This window comes from Neopelma chrysocephalum, unplaced genomic scaffold (genome assembly GCF_003984885.1).
Source record: "Neopelma chrysocephalum unplaced genomic scaffold, ASM398488v2 Primary Assembly neopelma1_42, whole genome shotgun sequence".
Classification (NCBI taxonomy): Eukaryota; Metazoa; Chordata; class Aves; order Passeriformes; family Pipridae; genus Neopelma; species Neopelma chrysocephalum.
Genome location: NW_020897700.1, coordinates 343385 through 367743, shown reverse-complemented (window position 1 = coordinate 367743; position 24359 = coordinate 343385). Strand labels below are relative to the sequence as shown.

General features: G+C 40.0%; 1 protein-coding gene and 1 long non-coding RNA gene across 2 annotated transcripts in view; one reads left to right on the top strand and one right to left on the bottom strand.

The window, feature by feature from the left end:
- On the bottom strand, positions 1 to 20574 carry LOC113964292. Its single transcript, XR_003533148.1, has 3 exons — positions 20458 to 20574; positions 1978 to 2910; positions 1 to 1306 (listed from the first exon to the last, which is right to left on the bottom strand). It is a non-coding gene; the product is annotated as an uncharacterized LOC113964292 (long non-coding RNA).
- Positions 19690 to 24359, top strand: part of KCTD8 (potassium channel tetramerization domain containing 8) — a 105403-nt gene continuing 100733 nt past the window's right edge. The window contains exon 1 of the mRNA XM_027676292.1: positions 19690 to 20593. Within this exon, the coding sequence (XP_027532093.1) occupies positions 19750 to 20593 (844 nt within the window). The 5' untranslated portion in view covers positions 19690 to 19749. The remainder of the gene's footprint in view (positions 20594 to 24359) is intronic.

Here is a 24359-nt window from a genome sequence, read left to right as displayed (position 1 = left end):
ATATTGTCTTTTCTTTCTTGCTTTCCTGTCAAGCTTAGCTGCATTTTCAAAACATTGACTTTGAGACTGTAGGCCTGTGTAGAGGGATCTGAGGGTTTTCTTCTTGCCTTTTTTTATGGAACCATGATTTGTTTAGTCTTCAAGAAAAAGTACTTATGTATGTTTGGGTGCAAACATTTACGTATTTCATTTATTGTTTCCAATATTTTGATATACACACTTCTGAAAGACTGCAGAGATATGCCATATTTAATAGAAAACAAAACATCCTCTCTTATCCGAGTGCATACTGTGTCAATCCCTCCGGAGACATCATTTATTAGTACAGGAGCCAGAAGAATACATGGTAGAAGCCAGCGCTGACACCGGCACATTAAACAGTCTTGTAAAAGTTCAACAAACCTTCAGAAACAATAATTTACATCTTAGTTTTCTTTCTCCTTGGTCAGCTATCCATTCATTATGTAACTGAAATACAAGACAGTCATGTGATTAAGAACTTTTATTAATAAGTATTCAAGACTAGAAACTGTGGAAAAAAACCCCCACAAACAACCAACAAACTAACAGCACTTGAAAAAGTGAAAGATTCATTCCAGATTTGGAGCTACTTTGCATTGTCATTTCTAACACATAGGACTGAGCCTTTTATTTTCATATCTTGGTGCAAGTCTTTGCCAGCCTGCTTCTATTTCCCAAAAAGCTTCTGCTTCACTACATTTCCATCTGTACAGAAAGGGCATGGACATAAACACTGATAAAGAGTGAATGAAATCTTCCCTACCTCCCAGCTAAGGCAGGATACTGGCAGGCTGTATTTTTCTTGTCAGAAAGTATTATGCTAGGGATTTAGTCTTTTATTATGATTTAAGAGGGATTTTCACCAGGAAGCTGGCAGCATCAAGCTTTTTTTGCTAGATGTGGTGGTGCTCTATGATATATAGTTGTGCGTGTCTTTTGACTGCTGTAACAACCTTCCTCAAAACAAAATACCATTAACTATAACTTTACCTTTTAATCACTGCAGTAGATTAAAATAGATTTTAGTCTTGCTTCTTTTTTTGCCTGAATTTTCCTCTGATTAAAACAAGATGGAAGATTGTCATACATGTGCCTGCATAAGGAAGGGAATGTAAGAGCTATACATTCCTCTGTGGACCAGGGAGATATCATCCGGCTGCGAGTACAAAACAGATTTCATGAGGATGTTGTTTCCCACGTTAAATAAGCAAGAAACACTTGGATGGTTAAGTTTTGGTGCAATCCTGACTTCTTTTTCCCTATACCGTTACTATACTGGTAATACCTGGTGTCCTGGTTAGAATGGCTGGGACCAATTCATCACTGGATGGGTGCAACCCAAAACTGTGTATTCTATAGCCGTCCATGCCATTTCCCAGAAACTGTTGTCAGTAGAGACCTGCAAGGTGGTAAGATGTTCCTATACCCTTTTATGGAATTCCCCGCTCTGATACCCTTTTATGGAGGAGGGACTGAGCATCCGCATGCCCTTTTATGGAATTCCCTACTCTGAGGGAGAGACTGAGCACTCCCACCTGAACTAGAGAGTATATAACTGGGAGTTTCAGAACCTTGCCACCTCTCGTGGGATCCAGAGGAATACTGCAGACCACTGCCTTCAACTAGACTGCAGACCACCACGTTCAACCAGACTGAGACCACCACCCTCGACTGGACTGCAATCACCACTTCTGACCAGACTGCAGCAGCTCTCCCACCAGCAGGTTTATCCCCTCTCCCTTTGCTTTGGACTCGGGGGTGGGCCAAGGTACACCACTTTTGTTCATACCCCAGGGTGCTGGGTTTGTACATTTGGGTTTTGTGGGTTAAAACCAATTGTCTGTCTGTATAATTGTACTTATTGCATTATTTTAATAAATTGTTATTCTGACTTATAAATCTCTCTTTTGAATTGAGTTCATTTTCCCTTGCTGGTTAACTTTTAAACCAGCACACCTGGTAAAAATTTATCTGAGCCTGTTGAACAATTAACACAGTTATCCCCCCATCCATTTACAGCAGAAATCAAGATTCCAAATTAGCCCAACTTTAGGACAACATAGGTATAAGGTGTGGTTAGGGATTTACTCTAGGTAATAACAATTTGTTTTAGAAATGAGTAGAAATAGATGAGTCACTGAAAAAAACCCACTTTGCATCTGTAGTTCCATTTTCTACACAAGGAAATTTTTCATATGAGAACATTTCAATGAGGTAGAAGTGTATCACATAATCAGAATTAAGCTGTTCCAAGTGATGAAAATACTAAGGAAAAAAAGGATTGGCCACTTTGTATGTTGAAATAAATACCATATTGTATTTAGCAAGCATTCCTGCAAACCATAGATAAATCTATTGTTGAAAAAAGGGCACACGCACATCCTAGAAAACTACAGTTCAATTACTTAGAACAGATAAATGTTTTTATATAAAAATTAATGTCATCATAACTAAGCTCACATAATTCTCATTAATATCAATAGGAAGTTGATTCCTAGAAAGCAGATAATGGAATGCTGACAGTTACAAGAAGCAGATTTGCAGCTGATTAATTAATAAAAAAGATTAAATTTGCTTTTATCCTCTGATCCTCTGCAACACACTTGCAAATGCATATACAGTCTGTGCCTTGCGTTCTCATAGGTCAATATTTATTCCTGAGTCTTGAACCCTCTTGTAATGTAGTATAATGGTAGAAACCAGGAAGAAGGGTAAATAATGTTTTCCTCCATTTAATTGTTTCCTTTTCACTTCCAGGCAGTTCATCAGAGCTGCTTGAGTCTGCAGGTGCTTTTCCTCATGTTCTCTGGAGTCATGTTCAGCCTCAAGGAGTCCCATGACAAGCAGTGGAGGCAGCTGTGTGAACACGTTAGGATGCACTGGGGGTGTCTGCAAGAATAGGAGGCAAAACTGAAGTTAATACAATGTTTGAGAAAATTATTTTCTTTGTAACTGTAATAAAGGAAAAACATACAGGGGAGCAGACTGCAATGAAGAATTGTATCCTCTAATGCTAGTTGCACAAATTAAAAAAACAAATACCTGGACTTCCACTCTGATTTGCAACAGAAATGAAACTGTGATTGGAAAGTGACAGTTATAGTGAAGGTTTTAAATTGTCTGAAAGACAGATGCCTGAACTTTTGCTGTTGTCTGCCATGACCTTATGATATAACATGAAAGAAAAGAATGTAAGCACTTTAGATATACTATTTTAGTGCTGTCCATTTTTCAAAACCATGGTGACTATAAATCCCTATACCAAAAATCAGTGTGGATCAAGCTATGCTTTGGATGTGATTTTAGCTATTAAGGGTATATGAATCTCATTTAAACAGAGCTCTGGCATGCAAACATTGCCTTAGTTTGTCTGAACATGATGTTCTTTTGCAGATGCTCAAAAGCAGAGTGCAAAAAAAGCACATTACAGCATGTCATGTGAAAGTGACAGTGTGGGCAATGGCACTTCATGAATTCCTGCAAGACTTCTGTCTTGTACTGGTGAACTGTCTGACCATTCAAGTCAAAGAACCAAAGAACTCAGAACTGATCAAAATGCTTCAAGAGATAAAGAAAGGAGAAAATTCCCCACTCCTTCCATGAAATTTTGCATGCCTCACTGTTTGGTGAAATACTAGGCAAAGAAATCCCCAAGAAAGACTATTAAAAGGTATCTGTGAAGGTTTTTGGCTCCTCAGACTTCCTGCGCATATGTCATGAAACATCAGTCTGTGCTAGGAAAAGAGAAACTTATTATTTTCTTCTGGGACAACAGTCCTTTCTTGGTTCCTCCTGCTGATGCAGATGCAAAAGGAGGTGGGGAGACAGAGGAAGGATTTGCCCCTCTTACACCAATTTATCCAACTTTTTAAGCAAGAAAAACAGCATTTTCACCTGTTGCTTCTAAAGAACATCTCCTGACACTTCCATAGAAAAGTGTGAGGTCCCTGAAACTTAAAAGAAGCAGAGAAGATAGTCAGGGGGGACAGGGAAGTGAAAGCAAACAAAGGTGCAGAATGGGAGAACAGGTCAGGCAGGAACCAGAGAAAATGCAGAAAGGATCTTGTGCATTATTTCATGCATCCTCCTGTTGCTTACCATCTTATACCATTCACTCATCATTTGATATATGAATGTGATATTTGAACTTGATTGAAAAATTGAAATTTACTTTATCTGTATGCTAAGAATGCATGCAGGATCTGCTTTTTGGGCAAAATATATTCAGTTCATATTATTATCTTTGAGTGTCATGTTTGGATTTTAATTGGTTTGCCCACTCTCTTTTGTGCAGTACAACATATGTACAATAATCAAACTTTTCATTTTTAAGTATTTATGGAAAACAGTATCCTAAACTGGGAAAAATGGGGAAAAAAAGATACTAAGAAATGGACAGAAAAATGAAAGATAAAAAGAAGGGATTTAATCAGTAAACTTGGAAGGCACATTTAATCTAAAATACAAATTTAATTGTCAGATATTAAGCCCCATGGCAAAATCTTATGATGCACACAAAGCAAAAGAAACCTTTTGCAGACTTCTGGAGTAGGGGCCCTCCTATTGGAACGACTGGGCCATGAGTGCTGGCAACTCATTAGACACTAATTAAATTCAGATTTTACTTTTTAAAAATCTTTTTCCTGTATTGTCTTAAAATATTTCAAGTGCAGGAAATTGTGGTGCAATTACAATATCTAAATACAGTGAAGACAGTTTTGCTTCCTAGTTCATCATAACATTAGTTTTTATAACAAGGAAGATGGGCCCATATATAGTATTTTTCTATCTGTTTTTCTAGATCTTCATTTAATGAGATCTGCTAAATAAGTTGGACTTAAAAGGGAAATTTTTCTGTTTATGCGTTAAACTTCCACTTTTAAGAAGAGCCTGGGATTGGCTTGGTATGCTTTTCCTCCTGTTGCGTGGTTTGGTTTTTTTTGTTGTTGTTGGGTTTTTTTGTTGCTGTTGTTTTGTTTTGTTTTGTTTTGTTTTGTTTTTGTTGTTGTAGTTGTTGTTTGGTTTTTTGTTTTGTTTTGGGGGGGTGTTTGTTTTTTTGTTTGTTTGTTTTTCCCAAATGGTATTGTAAAAGGAGATCAGGCAAACAGGGTCAGTTAGGATTTTGAAGGCAAATACCCCTGGAAGCACAGTACTTTATTTTCATTTAATAGCCCTTTGGATCTGTATATAATATCTCCACTGCTTAGTGACACGATGTTCTTCTAAACTGAGAGTATTCTGGACTGTGCCTAAATTAATCCTGACCCTATATTTGCAGTTTTGAAAGCCAGTCTAGTTTGGTTTTGTAGTTAGGCTCTCCCAGGTAACAGGAAGCTAGAGCTTTGGCTCCTTAGTTAGCAGCTGTGCACCCAGCTGAGTGTGTTTATCATAAATGAGGACAACTCCTCAAATTTCCATTCTTGGCAGGACCATGCTTGGCTTCAGTCTCTTTTTCTGGACATCATTGAAGATAAACATTAAAGGTAGTTTCAATGTTGCCTCATAAAGATTTGGTCAACATAACGTACCATAATGATATATGTTTAATCAGGCTATTTAGTGTTATCAAAGGATCTTTTAAAAAATGAATCATAGCATGTCATTTGAATATAAATGTAACCTAACTCAGACAACTCTCTGTATTATGAACCAATGCAGTATAGCAACTGAATATGAAATATTTGCCTAAAGCATGCAGGTGATAACAAAACGATGGGATATTGTTGACCCATGGAGAAAGCATTTTGCTGCTCATTTGAAGAAAAATATTACTTCTATTTTGATCTCATTAAAAAAAATGGGAAATGTGTTCTATGGCATTATTCACAAAAATGCATAGCATTTTATTGTCTCACACCCAATTTGGAATTTTTAAGTGAGATTTAAGGAGTACAAAGGTCCAGTACATCTCCTTAACATGGGAGGATTTCATTATTAATAGGTATAGATCAAATATAAACCTCTATTAAAAAACGTCATGAAAAAGGCAGCATTTAAAATTAGTTTAGGTCTCTAGTGTATATTTTTGTAGAGCTGGAGGTTTTTGTTTCAGATGATATGTTTACGTGTTCAAAAAATGATTCCTTTCCACTCTCCCTTCTTTAATACTCTAACAGGCAATCTTTCCCTCTGCACCTCCTAGCACTTTCACCGCTTTTTTGCATGATTCATTGAGCTTTTTGTCTCACATATTTCATCCAAGTGTAACAAATTCCCTCAAGCCAGCATTGGTCTAGAAAAGGCTGAGGATGAGAAAACAAGCTATTTCATATCAGGGTTAAAGACTTTAGATTATTGTTCTGCATTATAATAACAATGAATTTGTCTACTTAGATTTTTTTTTTAAATCAGAGTTCTAGTTGAGATAAACTCTGATTTGTCAGGCAAAATTGTATCAGGTAAATGAGAGTTCTGTGGCTGATTTCAGGGAAGCTAGGTTTTCACTCAATTTCTTTGCTTTTTAAGTTTCTAAGATACAAATCTCTGTTCTGTTGACCTAATTTGCTGCATTCTCCTTTTCTGTTTCTACATGGTTATTCTTACAGATCAGTGGAACACAAAGGTGCCTTCTTCCAAGATTTCCATTATATTGAAAGCAATCACTTTCTTCCCTAGAAATATGCCTCCCAATGATCAGGTAGTCTCAATCAGCTCTTTAGGGAGTATTATTACCCATCAATATGAAAATGTATTTGGTGCACTGCTGTATTAGGAATACATTTGGTCTAACACATAATTTATTACCTCTCCTCACCATTAAGCTCCTCTGGCCAGTGTCTGTTCTGATATATGTCCTGAGCCCATTATCATCACTGAACTAATAGAGATAACACTAAAAATAACCATAAGAAAACTAAACTGGGAAGCTTTCAAGAAGACAAAAGGTATTTTTTTTCTACCTCTTTTCAATTAGAAGTGTTTAAAGGTGTTGACGCTTTGCACATGACCATTAAAACATAGTGGTATGATCTCCTAGGTAAAACACTCTCAACCACAGATATTATGAATATAAATTTAACACTATCAACAAATTTACTTTTAATGCAGTAAAAATGCTTGGATGGCAGCCAGCCTCTCTACCTCATATAAAACCAGCCTCTATGATTAGCTATGTAGTAGAAATCTAATTATATGTTACAACAGAATGCCTAAAAGATGAATAAACTGGCTGAGAACATACTCCTTCCACACATGCAAAATTTGGCCACACTCATTGCTTGTTTAACATTACTGATGAAGGTGTGCTTTTTCTCCCAGAGATAAGCATGGTCCCATGGGCCAAATTCTCCTCTGTTTTACATGCAGTGCAGACCCTCTGGGTTAAATAGTTAGAATACGCCCCATTGTCATATTGTGCCTTAGCAAAATTATCTTTTTCTATCATACATCTTAAAAACATCACTTTGGAAAGGTGACAGTGCTCTTGTGCGTGCCAGCAAAACCTGTCATCAGCTTGGCAGATGGAAATTAAACCAAGAAAAGCATGTAAGTATTCATGTAGGTCACAATCTGAAAAAATAATCCATAAAATTGTACTGAAGCTTTATTCTGCTTCCTTCGCCAATTCAGTTACTGCAAACAGCAGTAATTTGTTGCACAACACTAAAACACGTGAGAACTAAAGTTGGTTTTAGGTTCATGTAGGCAACTGCACATTTTAAACAGCCTTTGAACTACTCTAAATTATGCTACCCTTGAAGAACTGTGTACCACATTCTTGCAAGTACAGATGGGAGCAGTGAAGAATTGTCCAATAGATTCTCCCGCATAGAGTTGCCACAGTTGATGCTACAGTAACTCTAGTTACCCAAGTGGTGCAAACCTCCCACAGCAAAACTGGAGGCCTTACTTGATAATTTTTCATTATAAAAATCTCTGATATAAAATTAGGCAACTGTAGTGAGGAAGATAGATCTTATATTCAGCTAAGGTGGTTGTTTCAACTTCTTTTGATTAGCATCACCTGTAAGGGGTTATGTCCTACTATGTAATAAACTTCAACCTCATAGAAGTAATTTTGCTTACCTTAGTCACAGAATCACAGAAAATAGAATGGTTGGGATTGGAAAGGGCTTCTGGAGATCATCAGTCCAAGCCCCGCACTAAAACAGGTTCACTCACAGCAGGTTACAAAGGCTCACGTCCAGGTGGGTTTTGAATATCTCCAGAGAGGGAGATTCCGCAGCCTCCCTATGCAACCTTTTTCAGTGCTTTGTCAAAACAAATTTTTTCCTTATTCAGATGGAACTCACCCTTTTGGTGACCCCAGGAGCTGACAGAACACAGGCTGTCAATGACAGGTTTACGATGTATTTGCAACATAGACAGAGAATAAATAAATAAAATATTTTTTAAAAGGTAATCTGAAGACTTTAATATTTTATGGGTTTCAGAAATATGATCCCTCAATTTTCAATTCTCAGAAGATGGAAGAATGAGCAACACCCGTAATGTTTCATGATTTATAATATCAAATGCACTTCATAAAACTGGAACCAATGTTAAAACAACATTTATTAGTCAAAGCCAAAATTAGTTGGCCATATTCTTAATTCTGTGTTAATGCTTTATTAGTACTGGTCTTTATATTACCTTTATTACCTGCTTGAAGCACTTTAGTGTGTTTGGTAATTGAAATCTCTGTATTCCCTTGTGCCTCAACACATTAGATTTTAATCATTAGTTCCTGAAACATGTTGGTTTGATGTTTAATAGGACACATCTCTGTTTCACTTCAATTTTTTCTTTTAATCTCATCTTTATGCTTGACATCCTCCATGCTTCCTTCTCCATATTTGTGGGATTTGTCATTCTTGGCAGTATTTGTGCTAAAAGTATTTGAAACTTATGATGTAGAAAATAGTGGTTATGTTTTATCTCCATATGTATACTACCAGCTTAATTTCTTCCACTTGAGTCTCTCAAATCCATGACTAGGTTAAGAAAAATCTCCCATTACTCCTACAGCTCTCTTGACCTTTCCACATGCCTTTTCATTTATTCAGTCATTTCACACTCGAGCTGTTGTTTTGGGAGAAGGTGAAACACAGCATATTTGTGTAACTAGCTTATTCTCTCAAACCAATTCAAATTCAACCCTGAATGACACTGTAGACTTAGGAATGACCAGGTCACCACTGTTCTTCACTCAAGTAACAAGCAAATCAATGCCTGTATGAACACCTGCATGGGAAAACATGAAGAAGGGAATGCTTTGGTTCCTCTGCATTTTCTCATAGCATGGAGTGGACCAGTTGGAAGGAAAACCCAAACATCTCCTCACCACAATGAATTTGCTGGCTCATTTATGCTGGTATTACAACATTTTTTTATCCTTCTCCAAGTTCTCTGCTCCAAAGTAAAAAGGGATGAAGTAATCTCATTCTTAGGACTGCTGCTCATAAGGAAAGATTCTTATTTCACATTTCTGCTGGCTTCATCTAATCTATATCTGTTATTTTTAATAGCCCACCTAATGTAATCTTCAAACCAGATTTAAGTTATGTCCATAATATTCTACTTTTCTTCATAAGACTATCTACTTTGTTAGACTTCTTTCCATTTTTACATAGGCATTTTAACAGCCTTTTGTTATTGAGCTTACGTTATGGTATATTAATGTCTACAAATTCCCAATTAATCTGTCATATAGCACATTTCCAGCACAAAAAACCCCAAACCATTGTTAACATATACTCTACCTTTTTGTTTTCATCCTCTCCACATACGTATTTGTTAGAGAGGCCACGTTCAGGTAAGACTTCAGTTTGCTTGAATAGGTTCAGCTGACTATAAGATGTTCTTCTAACATTGAAATATCCAAAAAAATGAGTTACTGATGCACTGAGACAATTTCTAGAAGCCTTTCCTTCCCATTCAGTATATTAAGGGTCAGCAGGAATTCAAAGTCTCACAGGAGACAGGGCAGTTGAATCATATAGAATCGTTTAGGTTGGAAGAGATCTTAAAGATCGTCTAGTTCCAATACCCCTTCTGTGGGCAAGGATACCTTCCACTAGACCAGGTTGCTCAAAGCCCCATCCAGTCTGCTCTTGAAAACTTCCAGGGATGGGGCATCCACAACTTCTCTGGGCAACCTGTTCCAGTGCCTCACCATCCTCACAGAGAAGAATTTCAGTGATAAAAGAAAGACTAGAGGAAAAGTGGGCACCCTCCAGAAGAAAATGGGAGACCTGATTACACAGGATATGGAGAAGGCTGACAGTATGCAACCACTTTTTTCCCTCAGTCTTTACCAGCAAGTACTCCAGCCACACTGCCTGAGTCACATAAGGCAAGGGCATGGTCTGGGAGAATGATGAATCACCCACTGCAGAATATAAGGTTTGAGAACATCTAAGGAACCTGAAGGTACACAAATCCATGGGACTAAGGGAACTGGCAGAAGAAGTGGTTAAGTCACTATCTGTCATATTTGAGAAGTGATGGCAGTCTGGTGATGTCCCCAGTGAGTGGAAAAGGGGAAGCATAACCCCATTTTTAAAAAAGGAAGACTCAAGTAACTACAGTACAGTCATGCTCACTTCTCATGTGGCCAGAAATGGCTACCAAGAGTACTTAGACCATACTTTCCCTAGGGGCAGAAGCAAGGAAAACTGCCCTGGAGTTCCGCAGATCATTGTCTTGCCTTTTGAAAGATGCGGTGCAGCACTTGGTGCTCTATAGTCTTTTGTGCCTCCCCCAAGCTCCACAACCTTTCAAAGCTGTCAGAGAGTGGCCTGACATCAGCCAGCTCACTCAACACCCTCAGAGAAATCCCATCAGGTTCACTGGACTTCTACGACACAAGATTTCTCAGGAGATCCCTGAGCTGAACATCCTACAATACCGGAATTTCTCTGCTCCTTGATCCCTGCTTCTGGGCTAAAATGCCTGGGAACAGTGTCAGTGAAGACCGAGATGAAAGAGGCACCAAGTACCTCTGCTTTGCCTGCATTTGCAGTTACTGCACCACTCGATGTGTTTGGCAAGCAGGTATATACTTTCCTTGCCTGATTTACTATTTATGTAGCAGAAGAAGCCCTTTTTGCTTTTGATATCCCTTGCTATCCCTGTTTTAGCTTTGGTTTTCCAATCACATTACTGCACACTTCAGTAATGTTTCTATATCCTCTTTCATAATCTGTCCTAACTCCCACTACCCGTATACATCAATTTTGTATTGCTCCACCCTATTTAGCCATGCCTGCCTCCTTGGTAGATCTGTTTTGTTTTTTTTTCTTGAGCATCAACGTGGATTTTTCTTGTGTTTTAGGAAAATTATCTTTAAAGGCCTGCTAGACCTTTTGAGCTTCTTTTTTCTGTGGGCCTGGCTCCCACAAGAACTGCCTCCCACCTACCTCTTCTCTGAGCAAGTCACAGCTTTCTGTTGTGAGGTCCAGGGCTACTCACCTTCTTAATCCCCTGCAGGATCTTGGGCTCCTCTGTATCAGGATCATTAGTCATGGCTCCCATTCACTGTCCCAGCCCTGACAGTTCTTAGCCCTGACACCCCCCAGAAACCTCCCCGTTTGCCTTTCCCTTACAGCAGGCACCAGGGAGGTGGAAGTCCCGCAGGAGAACCAGTGCCAGTGACCAGAAATTCGTCCGTGACAGTTCTGTGTCCACACATGGTGCTCTAGTTCAAATGTAGACACAAGGAATATGAGAAAAGGCTAGAAGATAAAATATATTATTTCGTTACTTCCTAGAAACATCTTAAAACAAACTAAGGTTGGGGTTTTTTTAGGCTGTTTGGTTCGGGTTTTATTTTATTTTTTGTCCTTTTGACTGAAGCAATAAAATATGATGGGTCATAAACCCCTGTTCTGAAACTGACCATCTTCCTGTCTCCAGCATAAATGTATTTGTGATTAGTTTAAACCTATTTGACTTTGGGCCAGCATGGCCATTCAGGATTTCATACTGTAGTCGTGTATAGTAATTGTACTCCTCTCAGCTTTCATTTTGTGCAACTAAATATGCCAAGCTTCTGTAGTTTTGCCTTCTTTCCTTTTAAGATAGAGATATATCTTATATCTTAAATATATATAATAAGACTGTCTATTTTGATAAAAAACATTGTAACAGTGAAGTAGTTACGTACAGGTCATTACCAGCATTTTGTGTCCCATGCTTAGCCAAAAAGAAAATATATATTTAAATATATGCCTGTAAATAAATTTGTTCCTTAGCAAAAAAAAAAAAAAAATTTAAAAAAAAAATCTCTCATTTGCAATATAGAACAGTTACAAACTACCAACATGGCATTAAGAAAAAATAATATTGTACAGCATTTCAACTAAAATACATTTTTAACTGTGTTGTGTTCATGTGTCTGTTTTTTGTCTATTTTCATGGCTTTTTTAATTGTCTTCTAAAGTGTGGGAAGCAGACATCTCTAAATCCTTTTGGGCGGCCACCACTATGAATTTTACTTCATTATTTTTCCTTTACGGCTTTTATTAGTATTATTTTGGTAGTGATAATAATTTGTTTGGCTGCAAAATCAAATGCACATTGTTATTAGTACTACTGACTTTCTCATTCTCATGTGTTAATTTACTGTGTTATTCTTTGGAGCCTTGCCACTTTCATACCTTTTCTTTTCAGCTATCATTAATTTATCATTATAACAGCCTCTGCAACTTTCTTTTGTGAATGCAGCCCCCTGTGTGACAAAGAAATTATATCTTTGTATTCTGACTTGGTTCTACGAGGGACATCAGGAAGAAAATAAGAAGTACACAAAGAAAGAAGAAAAAATATATGGAAATTACAAACAAATATTCATATTTCACTATGATATTTTGTTTCATGCAGAATGACATGAGAGTAAGCTCTGAGGCATTATGAATTATTATTTTATACTTTATATAAATGTTGTTTTATACTAAAGAAACAGCAGTATAACTGACACAGAAGCAAAGACTTAGTATAATCTTTGATCCTGCATTGCATGTGAACACCCTCATATTAATCAGTACTCTCATCATAAGCAATGGAGCTCTTCAAAGATTGCAAAAATATTTTTTGTCCAGTGCCAAAATGGTACCTCCCGTTTAGGCACTTTACTCATACTAACTTTTGTGAATCAGGATAGGTTCTTGAATATTCTATTACAGATCTGACCCTAAGTATTTTGCAGAATCAGAGCCATACCTGACATTTCTTCTTCCTTTTTCACTTAGTCAACAGAAACATTGACATACAATATGGGAAGTTAGAATATTACTAGAAAAATGACATTTCTTGGTTTTGTGCATTTAAAAACAAGCATAATCTTAAGCTGGAAAAGCATTGTGTATTATATTTTCTTTGAAATTTTTCCCCATAATGAAGAAGGAGAAGATCGTTGTGATCATCTATTCCATTATTAGATAACCTAGAGCAAACAGGGAAAATCTATACTGGTTTTTGAGGAGTCCTAATTTGCACTACTGTAGGGAGCTCCCAAAATAAACACTGCTGCATTAATTTCTCTGTGCTAGCCTGTGAATATCCATTCAGATACTAAGTGCCTACTTATCAGAACTCCTGAACACCACAAACACAAGCTGAAGCCAAAGGGAGCTGACTGTGTAGACTCTATCAAAAATACATGAAAATCAAAATCTTTATTGACAAAACAGTTACAGTCAGACTGTAGCTGCTCTAGCACAAGTGTGTACCGCTACACCTGTGTCCTATCAGTACCTGAGGTTTCTGTGTTTCATTCAAATTAGGTTCATAAAGAAATGGTAGCAAGAGAATATGAGATTCCATGTTCTGATGATAGAAAAAGGTGCGTAATTGCATAAGAAGTGTTGCTATAGCAAATGAACATATTATATGATTCAATATTCAGGAACCCGGTATTAATGAAATATAGCCTACCTTTACTATAAGGAAATCATATGATAGCAGATATATATGTTTGTTCCATCAAGCTGTTCATTTTAGCAGACTCTGGGAAATTGCTGCTTAAGAGTGAGAAAAAAATGAGCAGCTGAGCAGAATATCAATAAGCAGTACTTCTATGGAAATGACTTCACATTGATCAACATTTAAAAGATGTTTTTTAGAAAAGATAAATGAATGAAGAAGGAAAAAATAGTACATTCAAATGCTAACTACAGCCTACACTGAGAAAAGTGAGAAAAATGTCATTGTCATACTTGGGATACACTTGCATAACTGTTCAGGCTATTAGGCCTAATTAACAGCAAGCTAACAGACTCTTGCTATGGGGGTGTTTATAGGCAGAATATGTTAAATGTAGAGTTTGATACATCGGAGTTAGAATTTAAATTTAGGTTAGTGCAAGTTTACATAGAAGTCACATTTCTGCCCTGAAAAGGAACTATGAACTAAGTACTTTCAGAATGCTAATTCTGAGTGCTAAACTTAATGACGAAAAAGAAATTGTGCATTCTTCAAGGAACAAATTCAGTGACACAAAAAATCAAATTATTCTTATGTTTGTTTGGATAAAATAATACAATTGAAATATTCTAATGAAGCAAGACTGGCTTATAATTCCTGGGGTTGTTCTTTCTTTCGGTTTTGCTTTGGTACTGTAGCATAGTGTAGGGAATACTCCAAACTGCTGCAGAATGAAAACACAGGCTTTATTTTAACTTTCATAAGTGACTGTCTCTGGACCCAAAGAACTTGTCAGGTAAAGCTAAAGCAGCTGTTGTCATGAATAATTCAAACAAATCACTTAAGCCACAGTATGATGGAGCTGACTTTACAGTGGTAACCTTAGTAAATACTGTCAGAAAAGAGATAAATTAACTATTAGTGACTGAAACTTCCACTCCTTGAGAAGTAAGAGTTGCTAAATTCTTTCTTGATTAACCTGACTGACAAAACTTCTCACCAAACCTTTTTTCCCTGAGAACACATAATTTTTGAGACCTTAATAACTACTTGCTATGTTTCAAACGCAACTTAAATTAGAGCTATGAATTACAATGGACTTTAAAAAAAGAAAGTTTCTACATTCCCAGAATCAAGCCTGCGGTCCAATTTCTTCTGATTTCAGTCCCAGTCGTGCAGCTGAATAATCTATAATACTAATGTAAATGTATACAATGCTGTTTAGGTCCTGAACTTACAAATTCCCGCAGCACTAACTTTACACACGAGTGCTTCTGTTTAACTCTGAGAATTAATTACATAAATACAAACATTTCTAAATCCTTGTAAGACAGAATTCCAATAATTTTGGAATAATGAAATGTTACATATCAATACCCCTAAGGTTTAAAATGGATGAATTTCTGGGCCAGAAGGAAAATGTGAAGAATAAGCCAATAAGGAACAAACATAACATTTCTGTTAAAGTGTTGACTGTTAGAAAATTGACAAGCTCAGAGTCTTTAGAAAAGCCATGTCTTTAGAATGATACTTTCTTGCCAACAAAGAATAAGATATAAAGGAACAAGTAAGATCTAAGAATTCTTAACAGGAAAATATTAATAACTGTGAAAATGACAGAAATGACAACCAAATGGAGAGGAGGAATTGTGAAAGCAGCCAAGACTTCTGGGCTTACTGAGTCAGAGTACAGCCTTAGAAATGTGATTCTCCTGGCAGTTTCTCACACTCTCGTAGACAGTTTTAATGTCAGTTTTTGGGCTGATGACTTTTTGAAAGACAACATAATCATCTTAAATTCTTACTAGGTGATTTATGTAATTATTGTGGACCTGCTCATAGTAATAATCTGGAACTTTTTCTGCATGATGAGCTACTCTTCCTCCCTGATCCTGCAACTCAGGACAAAGGACCAAGTTCCCTTGGCTTCACTGGGAGCCTACCAGAAGAATTTACTCCTTATTAAAAAAGTTAACCTAATTTATTCACTTGCTGGGATTACAGAATTTTTTATAATTCTCCCTCTAAGAACCTCCAATTAAGTGCCTAATATCAGTATTTGTTCTTCTCCTACACATTATCCTCCATTTGGTTGTTCATTTTCATAGAGAAATAAGGTTTTTTAACAATTATAATTTCAAAAGTCGTTATGTATCCTTCATTTCATGTTATCCAATCACTTTGGATTGTATTACTGAATGATTTTTTTTTAATGATGCTGAATTGTGTCTTTAAAACAAGTCTCTTGTGAAGAAAACTCTTGCTTCCACCTCTCTCCTTCTCAGAAACATTAAATGTTCTATTTACCAGATTTTACCAAATACAATTTCACAAGAGAATACTGAAACATTTTTTTAAATGTAAAAAAGTTACCTTTAGCTAGGTAAACCAGTTCAAAATCTGACTGAGCAATAAGTCAAGTAAATGTATTAATTCCTGATATCCTAATTTTCATTTCAGAACTGGGCAGCCTGAGCAGCAGTAAATGTGTACTTTTATCTACATGAATTTTTTATAAGAATGACCTGGGTGATCTACATGATGTAGTCTGGATGATCTTTCTGACTTTCCTTTCTGTCATTTCCCCCTCTCTCAGTATGATCCTCTCATTTAAGTCTAGATTTATCACATAGCTTGGTCAAACCAGCACACTGACTGGCTCCAGGACAGGAAAGACTACAGTGAAAAGAAGTTTTTTATTTGAGGAACTTGTCCTGCCTGTGTCCCTTCAGGCTGCTTCCAAAAGGGGTGTTGCTATTGTTGCCTGCTGCTTGCACTGTTTGTCTGCCTAAGGAAACCTCCAAAAGACATTCTTACTAACATGAATTCTTCAGCCCTATCTCAAAACACTCCCACAGATAAGGGAACAGATCAAGACAGATTTTCACCTGCGGATGTTTTTTCCCCTCCACTTTAAGCATGAGAAACCCTGACATATCTGAAGCTTAAGGCTATTTAGTTATGTACCTAAAGATTTACTTGTTTTCATTGTACTAGCTTTAGACTTCACTCAAATAGCACTCCAGGATGCTGCTGCCCTACACATAATGTAAGCCTGTAAGTAGATGCTTCTTACTCCACGGAACACATATATGTTCTCTGTGCCCATTCTCAAGAAAAATTACCTTTAGAATTTTTATGGGCTATTTTCATCAACTCAAAGACAGACATTATCGGGCCTAGAATATACTTATTCACAGAGGAAACCATGAGTTGACCAAATGATAGGCAACACAAAGGAGCTTAATACAGAAGGGTCTGCAAGCATTTGGTAAAAGGATTTCTCAAGTGCCTCAGGCAATTGCTATTGAGACTAGGAAGAATGTAGCATTGATTCTCCCTTCTTTACCTGATAATCCTCAGAAAAAACTTCTTTTCCTGAGTAATACATTAATATTTATTTTATGCATGACTTCTATGCAACCTGCCAAACTCTGGCAATTCTATGTGATAAATGATCTCATTCTGTTTTGCCAAACTATGTATCCTTAGATTACATATCCATACAAACACAAGTCACCAAAGAGAAGGTTTAAGATACAGTTCTCCTAGGTCATGGGCTTCTGAAGGGGAGAAAAAAATGCAATTGTCCCCTTGCTAATGACACCACATAGGGTAGGGGAGCAGCTCAGTGCTGCTCATCAGTGTGATGCTGCAGCATCACAGCCATGCAACACTCTGGCATGAGTTGTCTTACACATGGGCAAACTATTATCCCATATTTCACAGAAGACGGTGGGCATGAAATCTGTTCTCTTAGAAATCAGCAGAAACTTTTCTACTGAGTCCTCAGGAGAAATAATATCTCCTACAGAAATGAACAAGACAATGAAAACCGTCTCCTCTTGTGTCTTAAGGATTTGAACTTAAAGAAAGAAACACACGACAAAATGGTCAATAAACAATGATGCCCTGATTTCTTGTTGTTTAGCAGTTCCAACAGTTTTTCTGACCTTTGAATGTTTTTTCCAACCTTTCTGACCTTTGAGTTTTCTGCATTTCATGCAAAATAAACAAGGAAAGAGAGAATTTTACCTAGTTTCTTACAGCTATTTCCTTTTTCAAAACTGTCAATTGGTTTCAGTAAGTTGTCAAGGAAGTGCACTGCAGAAATCTTTCCTGCACATTTGTTCTTTGTGACAAGCCCTTTTACTCCCACATAATTCTTATGTTTGAAGCACAACACATCTAGTTATCCAGGAGTCTTTTCTCAGTCTGGCCACATTCCTGATCCAATGGGTGATGGATGTGCCTCCCTTAACACTAACCACGTAAAAGCTAGAGGAGTTCTCTCTCAACACAGATTTAGTGTTAGTGTATAGCAAATGGAGGGAGGAAAGTAGCACCATGGACAGATTTGTCCCACCTTGAAAGACAGGTTGGATGAAGTGCTGTGGATGTGTATGTTACTGCTTTAAAGCAGTACTACTAACACAGAAGTCTACACTAGTGGTTTAAAAGGCCTGACCAAGCTTTGGATGACCATTTGTCTTGATCACAGCACACTAGTGAGGAAGTGACAGACTTCCTAAAAATGATAATTTTTACCCCCAGGTCTGAAGTGAATCTTGTTTAAATGAAGAACAAGTTGGGCTCCTGCCTCTATGTGGCACAATTAACGGTTGAACCCTTAACATTTAAAGGGTTATAAAAAAAACAAAGCTGAAGTGTTCCCATGCATGAACCACCCAGCATAACTGGGTGCAGCACTGATAGTCAGAGAAATATAGTCAGATTTAGGCCTCAGATTTTACTGGCAAGAGCAATTGTACATTTCTTACCCAACAAGGCACAAGTCTGGGCTCCAATATTCCAATATATTCCAGCAGTACAGCCTGAAATACATGCATCAGAAATCTGGATGCAGGTGAGCTGTGGCTCTGGGTAGAAACAAATAAGATTAAAAAACTCTACTACTACAAATTTAGTTGCTTCACAGCCAAGAATCCAGACACTAGCATGTTCAAAATCAGTGTCTGTTATCTGGATCCTAATGGCAGCCGACTTTTTTTCTGCTCTGAATCACCCCAATTCCACCGTCAAGCTAGCGAGCACGTCAAGCTTCTCTGAAAACGAAGTGTGCCGTGCTACAGCAAAGCTTCACAACATCAAATACAGCATTTGTGTCCCACCAGGGCCCATTAGATTTGTGCCACCAGCACAGCTGAACACTGGTTTCTTTTGTGCCCTCAATTAAATGCTCCCTTCACTCACAGTAAAGGCATGCTGATAGACGCAAGATGGGGGAAAATGCTGTCATATGCATCCTGTTGGATGCTACTTTTGGAAGGACGACCACCATTCTAGCACTCTGCGAGTGTTGACCGGCGCAACAGTGTAAGAGAGGCACAGGTATTTGGGGGAGGCTGAGAGATTTTTAAGGGGGGGGGGGGTAAATAATTCAAAGCGAAGCCAGCCAGCCGAGGCGAGGGGAGGAGCTGGGGTAGGGGCTTCGCTCTTCCCTGGGCCGAGCCCAGCAGCGCGGGAGCGCTTTGCCAAGTGGTAGCCGGCTCTGGCGGCCGCTCGGGCCCGAGCCCAGCGCGGCTGCGGCCCCGCGTCCCCGCCGGGCGGAGCGGGCAGGGGCAGGGGGGTGCTCGAGTCGGGTCGGGCCAGCCCAGCCCAGCCCGTCCCAGGGGTCATGCCGCCCGCCCGCCCGCCGTGCCGGAGGGCGCCAGAGCAGCGGCTCCGTCCAGGCGCTTCCGGGCGCGCCGGGCGGCGGGGGAAGGAGGAGAAAGAGGAGAAGGAGGAGGAGGAGGAGGAAGGGAGGTGTGGGTAGAGGGGAGGAGAGGGGAGGGGAAGGAGGGGTGGAGGGAGGCCGGCTTTTTTAGGAGGGAGACCCTCCTTCGCGGCCGCCCGCTCGCAGCCATGGCTTTGAAGGAGGCGGGCGGCAGCATCCTGCCCATCAGCGACATGGTATCGGGGCCGTCGGGCTCGCCGTTCCCCGAGGTGGTGGAGCTGAACGTGGGAGGCCAGGTGTACGTGACGAGGCACTCCACGCTGCTCAGCGTCCCGGACAGCACGCTGGCCACCATGTTCTCCCCGTGCCGGGGCGGCCCGGCGGCGGCCCGCCAGCTGCCCAGGGACAGCCGGGCACGCTTCTTCATCGACCGCGACGGCTTCCTCTTCAGATACGTGCTGGATTACCTGCGGGACAAGCAGCTGGCGCTGCCCGAGCACTTCCCCGAGAAGGAGCGGCTCCTGCGGGAGGCCGAGTACTTCCAGCTGGGCGACCTGGTGAAGCTGCTGTCGCCCAAGGTCACCAAGCAGAGCTCGCTCAACGACGAGGGCTGCCAGAGCGACCTGGAGGATAGCAATTCGCAGGGCAGCAGCGACCGACTTCAGCGGGCGGCGCTGGACAAGCGCTCGGGCTTCCTCACCGTGGGCTACCGCGGCTCCTACACCACGGTGCGGGACAACCAGGCGGACGCCAAGTTCCGCCGCGTCGCCCGCATCATGGTGTGCGGTAGGATCGCCCTGGCCAAGGAGGTCTTCGGAGAGACCCTCAATGAGAGCCGCGATCCCGACCGCCCCCCGGAGAAGTACACCTCCCGCTTCTACCTCAAATTCACCTACCTGGAGCAAGCCTTCGACCGGCTCTCCGAGGCGGGCTTCCACATGGTGGCTTGCAACTCCACTGGCACCGCCGCCTTCATCAACCAGTACAGGGACGACAAGATCTGGAGCAGCTACACCGAGTACATCTTCTTCAGTAAGTGCTGCCCGCGCTCCCGTGCCGTCCCGCTCGTCCCCACTCCCGGGGCATGCATGACGGTGTCAAGTTAAAAGTGCAGGTGCACCCCCATACTCCAGCCCTTGCTGTCCCAAAGCATCATGAAGCTGGAGAGAAACGTGGGCTGCCCCCTTTCCCCTCTCACTCGTTTCTGTCACCGCCACAGTTCAAATTCCATTTTGTGCGTTGGGGGGGGGGTAGGGCTCCCTGATACCCCGTCCGGAGCGCGGCGTGGAAAGCAGCTCCCCCCACTCCATGAAGCGCCGGGGCTGCTGCTATCTTTTGGTGCCGAGGGGAGAGCTGACCCTTGCGTGTCGGGGTCTCCCGGGGGAAGTCGCGGTGGGTCGGGATCGGGGGCTGCGGCGCCCGGAGGGTCCCTGCCCCGCTGGTCGGGCGCGGGTGCGGTGCGGGCACGGCTCCGGCTTTCCTCCGGCGCGGAGAGTTGCGGTGCTCCCTGCCAGCCAGGCGGCGCAGAGATCTCAGCGGCAGAGCCCCGAGCAGGGAAGGGTTTTAATATTTTATTGCTGCGTTTTCTTCAAGTGAGCGCACTGCTCCTGGGCACGGTCCCCGGGAGGGAAGGGACAGCGAGGGCACAGCCAACTTCCCGAGGAGCAAGAAAGAGTCAGGCTCCAAGGTGGTAGAAAAATGGAAAAGAGAAAATAAACCACTGCGTAGTCAGTATAGAGCTCTTGAGCAACTTCCCTAGTTGGCTGCGGGTAGCCTTGAAGGTTTCGGGTCACTCGCAAATCGGAAAACCGAGCGATGACGAATGAGTTTCAATCTGGCAAAGTATGTAGTGCTATGTAGGGCACTGGCTGAGCGGAGGGCTCGGGTAATGAAACCACAGCTGGATGGAGAACACCAAGCCCTGGCAGAGATTTGTCTTTGAAAGAAAGAGACAGCCTTAAACATTACAGATTTGCTTGAGTCGAGTGAGCCGGAGGAAGAGAGAGATGTTGTGCATTCACTTCTTTCTTCTCCTGCCTCTGTGTGGTCTCATGCTCCCTAAGCACAGGAGGGACGAATTGGCAGAGCATCTGCCTGCCTCTGTGGTGAGGTGGGAGATGCAGCCTCTAACTAACTTCAGTAACAGGGCAGCTGAACATAAGCAACTTGTGTGCAAAACTGGACTCAGGGACAGTACTTAAAAAGGGAGGGAACTGTGAATGGTTTTCTACTGGGAGGAGAAACTAATTGCATAGTTTGTATTGCTGTATATTATAGAGGTGGTTATCACCCTTTGCTGAGCAGACTGAACTACTCAGATCAATCTTGAAAACGGTATTAAAACAGTTTTTGAAGAGTCATTGCATAACTTATATCTGGCCATATTTCAATAAGATATGTAAAAACTGACCTGTAGAGGAGCTTCACATTCTCCTGGATGGACTTCTATTAAGTATTTTATTATCAAGTATTTTATATTGTTAAATAATTTTTCTGGGAAAAATGGACATAATTATTTTCTAAATAGTAGAAATTCCTTATTGTTATTATCAAGACTATGAAATAGTCTGTTCCATTTGCTCAGAAATAGGTTTGTAGGTGCATAATTATTTGTGTGCATTTGTGATGCTCATAATGTTTTAGTTATTTTTGTGTGTGTGTCTGTGTTATGATGAGGTTGCTGTATACAGTCCTTTAATTCACATCAGTGTTCCAAATTAATCCCTGGTGTAATACCACTGATTTATGTGGAATAATGCCAGGGATGAATTGGATGTTGTACATCATGATTTTTGTTTTGGTTTTTAGTACTCCAGCTTCTGATGTTATGAAAAGTATAGCAGTTATTTAATTACTTGAATTGATACAGTTAACTGAAAACTTGTCTTTGCTTAATGTTTTGGGTGGGTTGGCGGTTGTTTGTTTGTTTTTTTTTTTTTTTACTTCTGAGTGCAAAAAATGGCTGAGATAAAAGTAGGCTGAAAAGATGTCGATCATATTTTAATTTTTGTTGCTTGTTACGTATTTAGAAACCTTTTTGTATAACAACTTTGTACATTGTTGTGTGATCAGATAGATTTTTCTGAGATATAGCAAGATGGAAACAACACTTAAGAAAATCACCAAAGTGGGAAAACAAATATGCGAAACACAGTGCCTGAAGTAAATGCTTTAGGGATTTTTGTTGTTTTCTTTTTTTTAAATCTGACTAGATGCCCAATTGATGGAGACTGTTGATTAAAAAAATACTTTATTATAATAATAATTATACAATGCCCTGGATGGATTGGGTGCTTGTTTTTGCCTTGCCCGACTGATGCACAAGAGTCCAGCAAAGGGGTGGGAAGATGGATCGGGATTATTGCCTGTAGGGTCTCCAACAACTTTAGCCAGGATTGTGTTCCTTCCTAGCTCACAAACAAGGCTGAAGAGCACCTGCTTTTCAATTTTTTTTATTTGCCAAATGTCCCCATGAACCCCAGAAAGGAGGCAGTTTTGGTTGGGAAGTTGCTGGTTTCAAGAGCTCTCAGGGAGACTGTACAACCCTGAACTGTGTCTTACAGAAAAAAAATATCAAGACAAAAGACTTTAGGGAGCCTATTCCAGTTTTGGCCAGTGCCTGAGGCTTAATTTGGTGCTAGTGGAGAAGAAACCTCATTTTATGTCCCACTGGAAAAAGCTGTACCTGCGTTTGCATTTGTTATTCACAGCATGAGCTTCTGCAACCAGCAGCAACTGTATTAGTTGCTGGTTGGTAAGTCTATAGCAGTCTTATAAACTTTTCTTTCACCGTTTCTCATGAGGGCTGTGGACAGTTCTGCTTCCTAGTTATGGTAGATAGCAAAGTGATTGGAAACATACATGAAGATGTATACATTCTGCCTGTTTCCTTAGGTCAAAAGTAGCTGAATAAGTTTCTCACCAAGAGCTACTAAGGAATATTTGAAGGCCAGAGGTTTAATCTGTGGTTTGTGAAACAGTTTTCAGGTCTGTTTCTATTATCTCTCAAACTTTGGTAGGTTTTTTGAGTTTAAATACCGTCTATCACTTTTTCAATAAAATGGAAATTATTTTATATTCTTAAACATTCCAGCAGATCAAATTCACCTGGGATACTGCATATATATTTAACTAATTTATGAAATGCTTAATATCTAGGGATGGATTAGTCAGACTAATTCTGATTGAAAAACCAGGGGTTGTTTGAAATTGCTTACCAGGAAATAATGCTTCAGCCTTTGGCAACATGTCCTGACAAATACAAAACCAGACTTTCCTTCTTAGTATGTATAAATCCTATAAAAAATGTTACATTCTTTGCCCCCAGTGGTGTTCAAGCTATCGTGCATGCAATGACATCTTCATTTGTCTACACAGTTAAGCACATGGCCAGAATTTACCCTGCATCTTGTATTGGTGGCTTAGTTCTGAAAAGTGCTCACATATCTGTTCCATGTGCCCATTACAATTCCCATCTCCTAATGGTCAATAAAAGGAATAAACTTTTACATGGTAGTAAAAAGGCTCTATCGGAGTGTACCACAAACTTTTCCTTTTTTTGTTTGTTTGTTTTTACCCCCCAATATCCTGGTTCCATGTTATTAATGCTCTCACATCATCACACATGAGGATGACTTGGGTCAGGTTAATGTAACGTGAAATTCATATGCAGTTTGGGAAAGAGGCTAAAACTCTTGCTGCTTAGTTTCAAACTGCCATGGAGGACAATGGATTAATTGTCTGTTGGTGTGCAATAGGTGATGGCCTTCAGAGAAGTTGCTTCTAACTAGAGACAGGA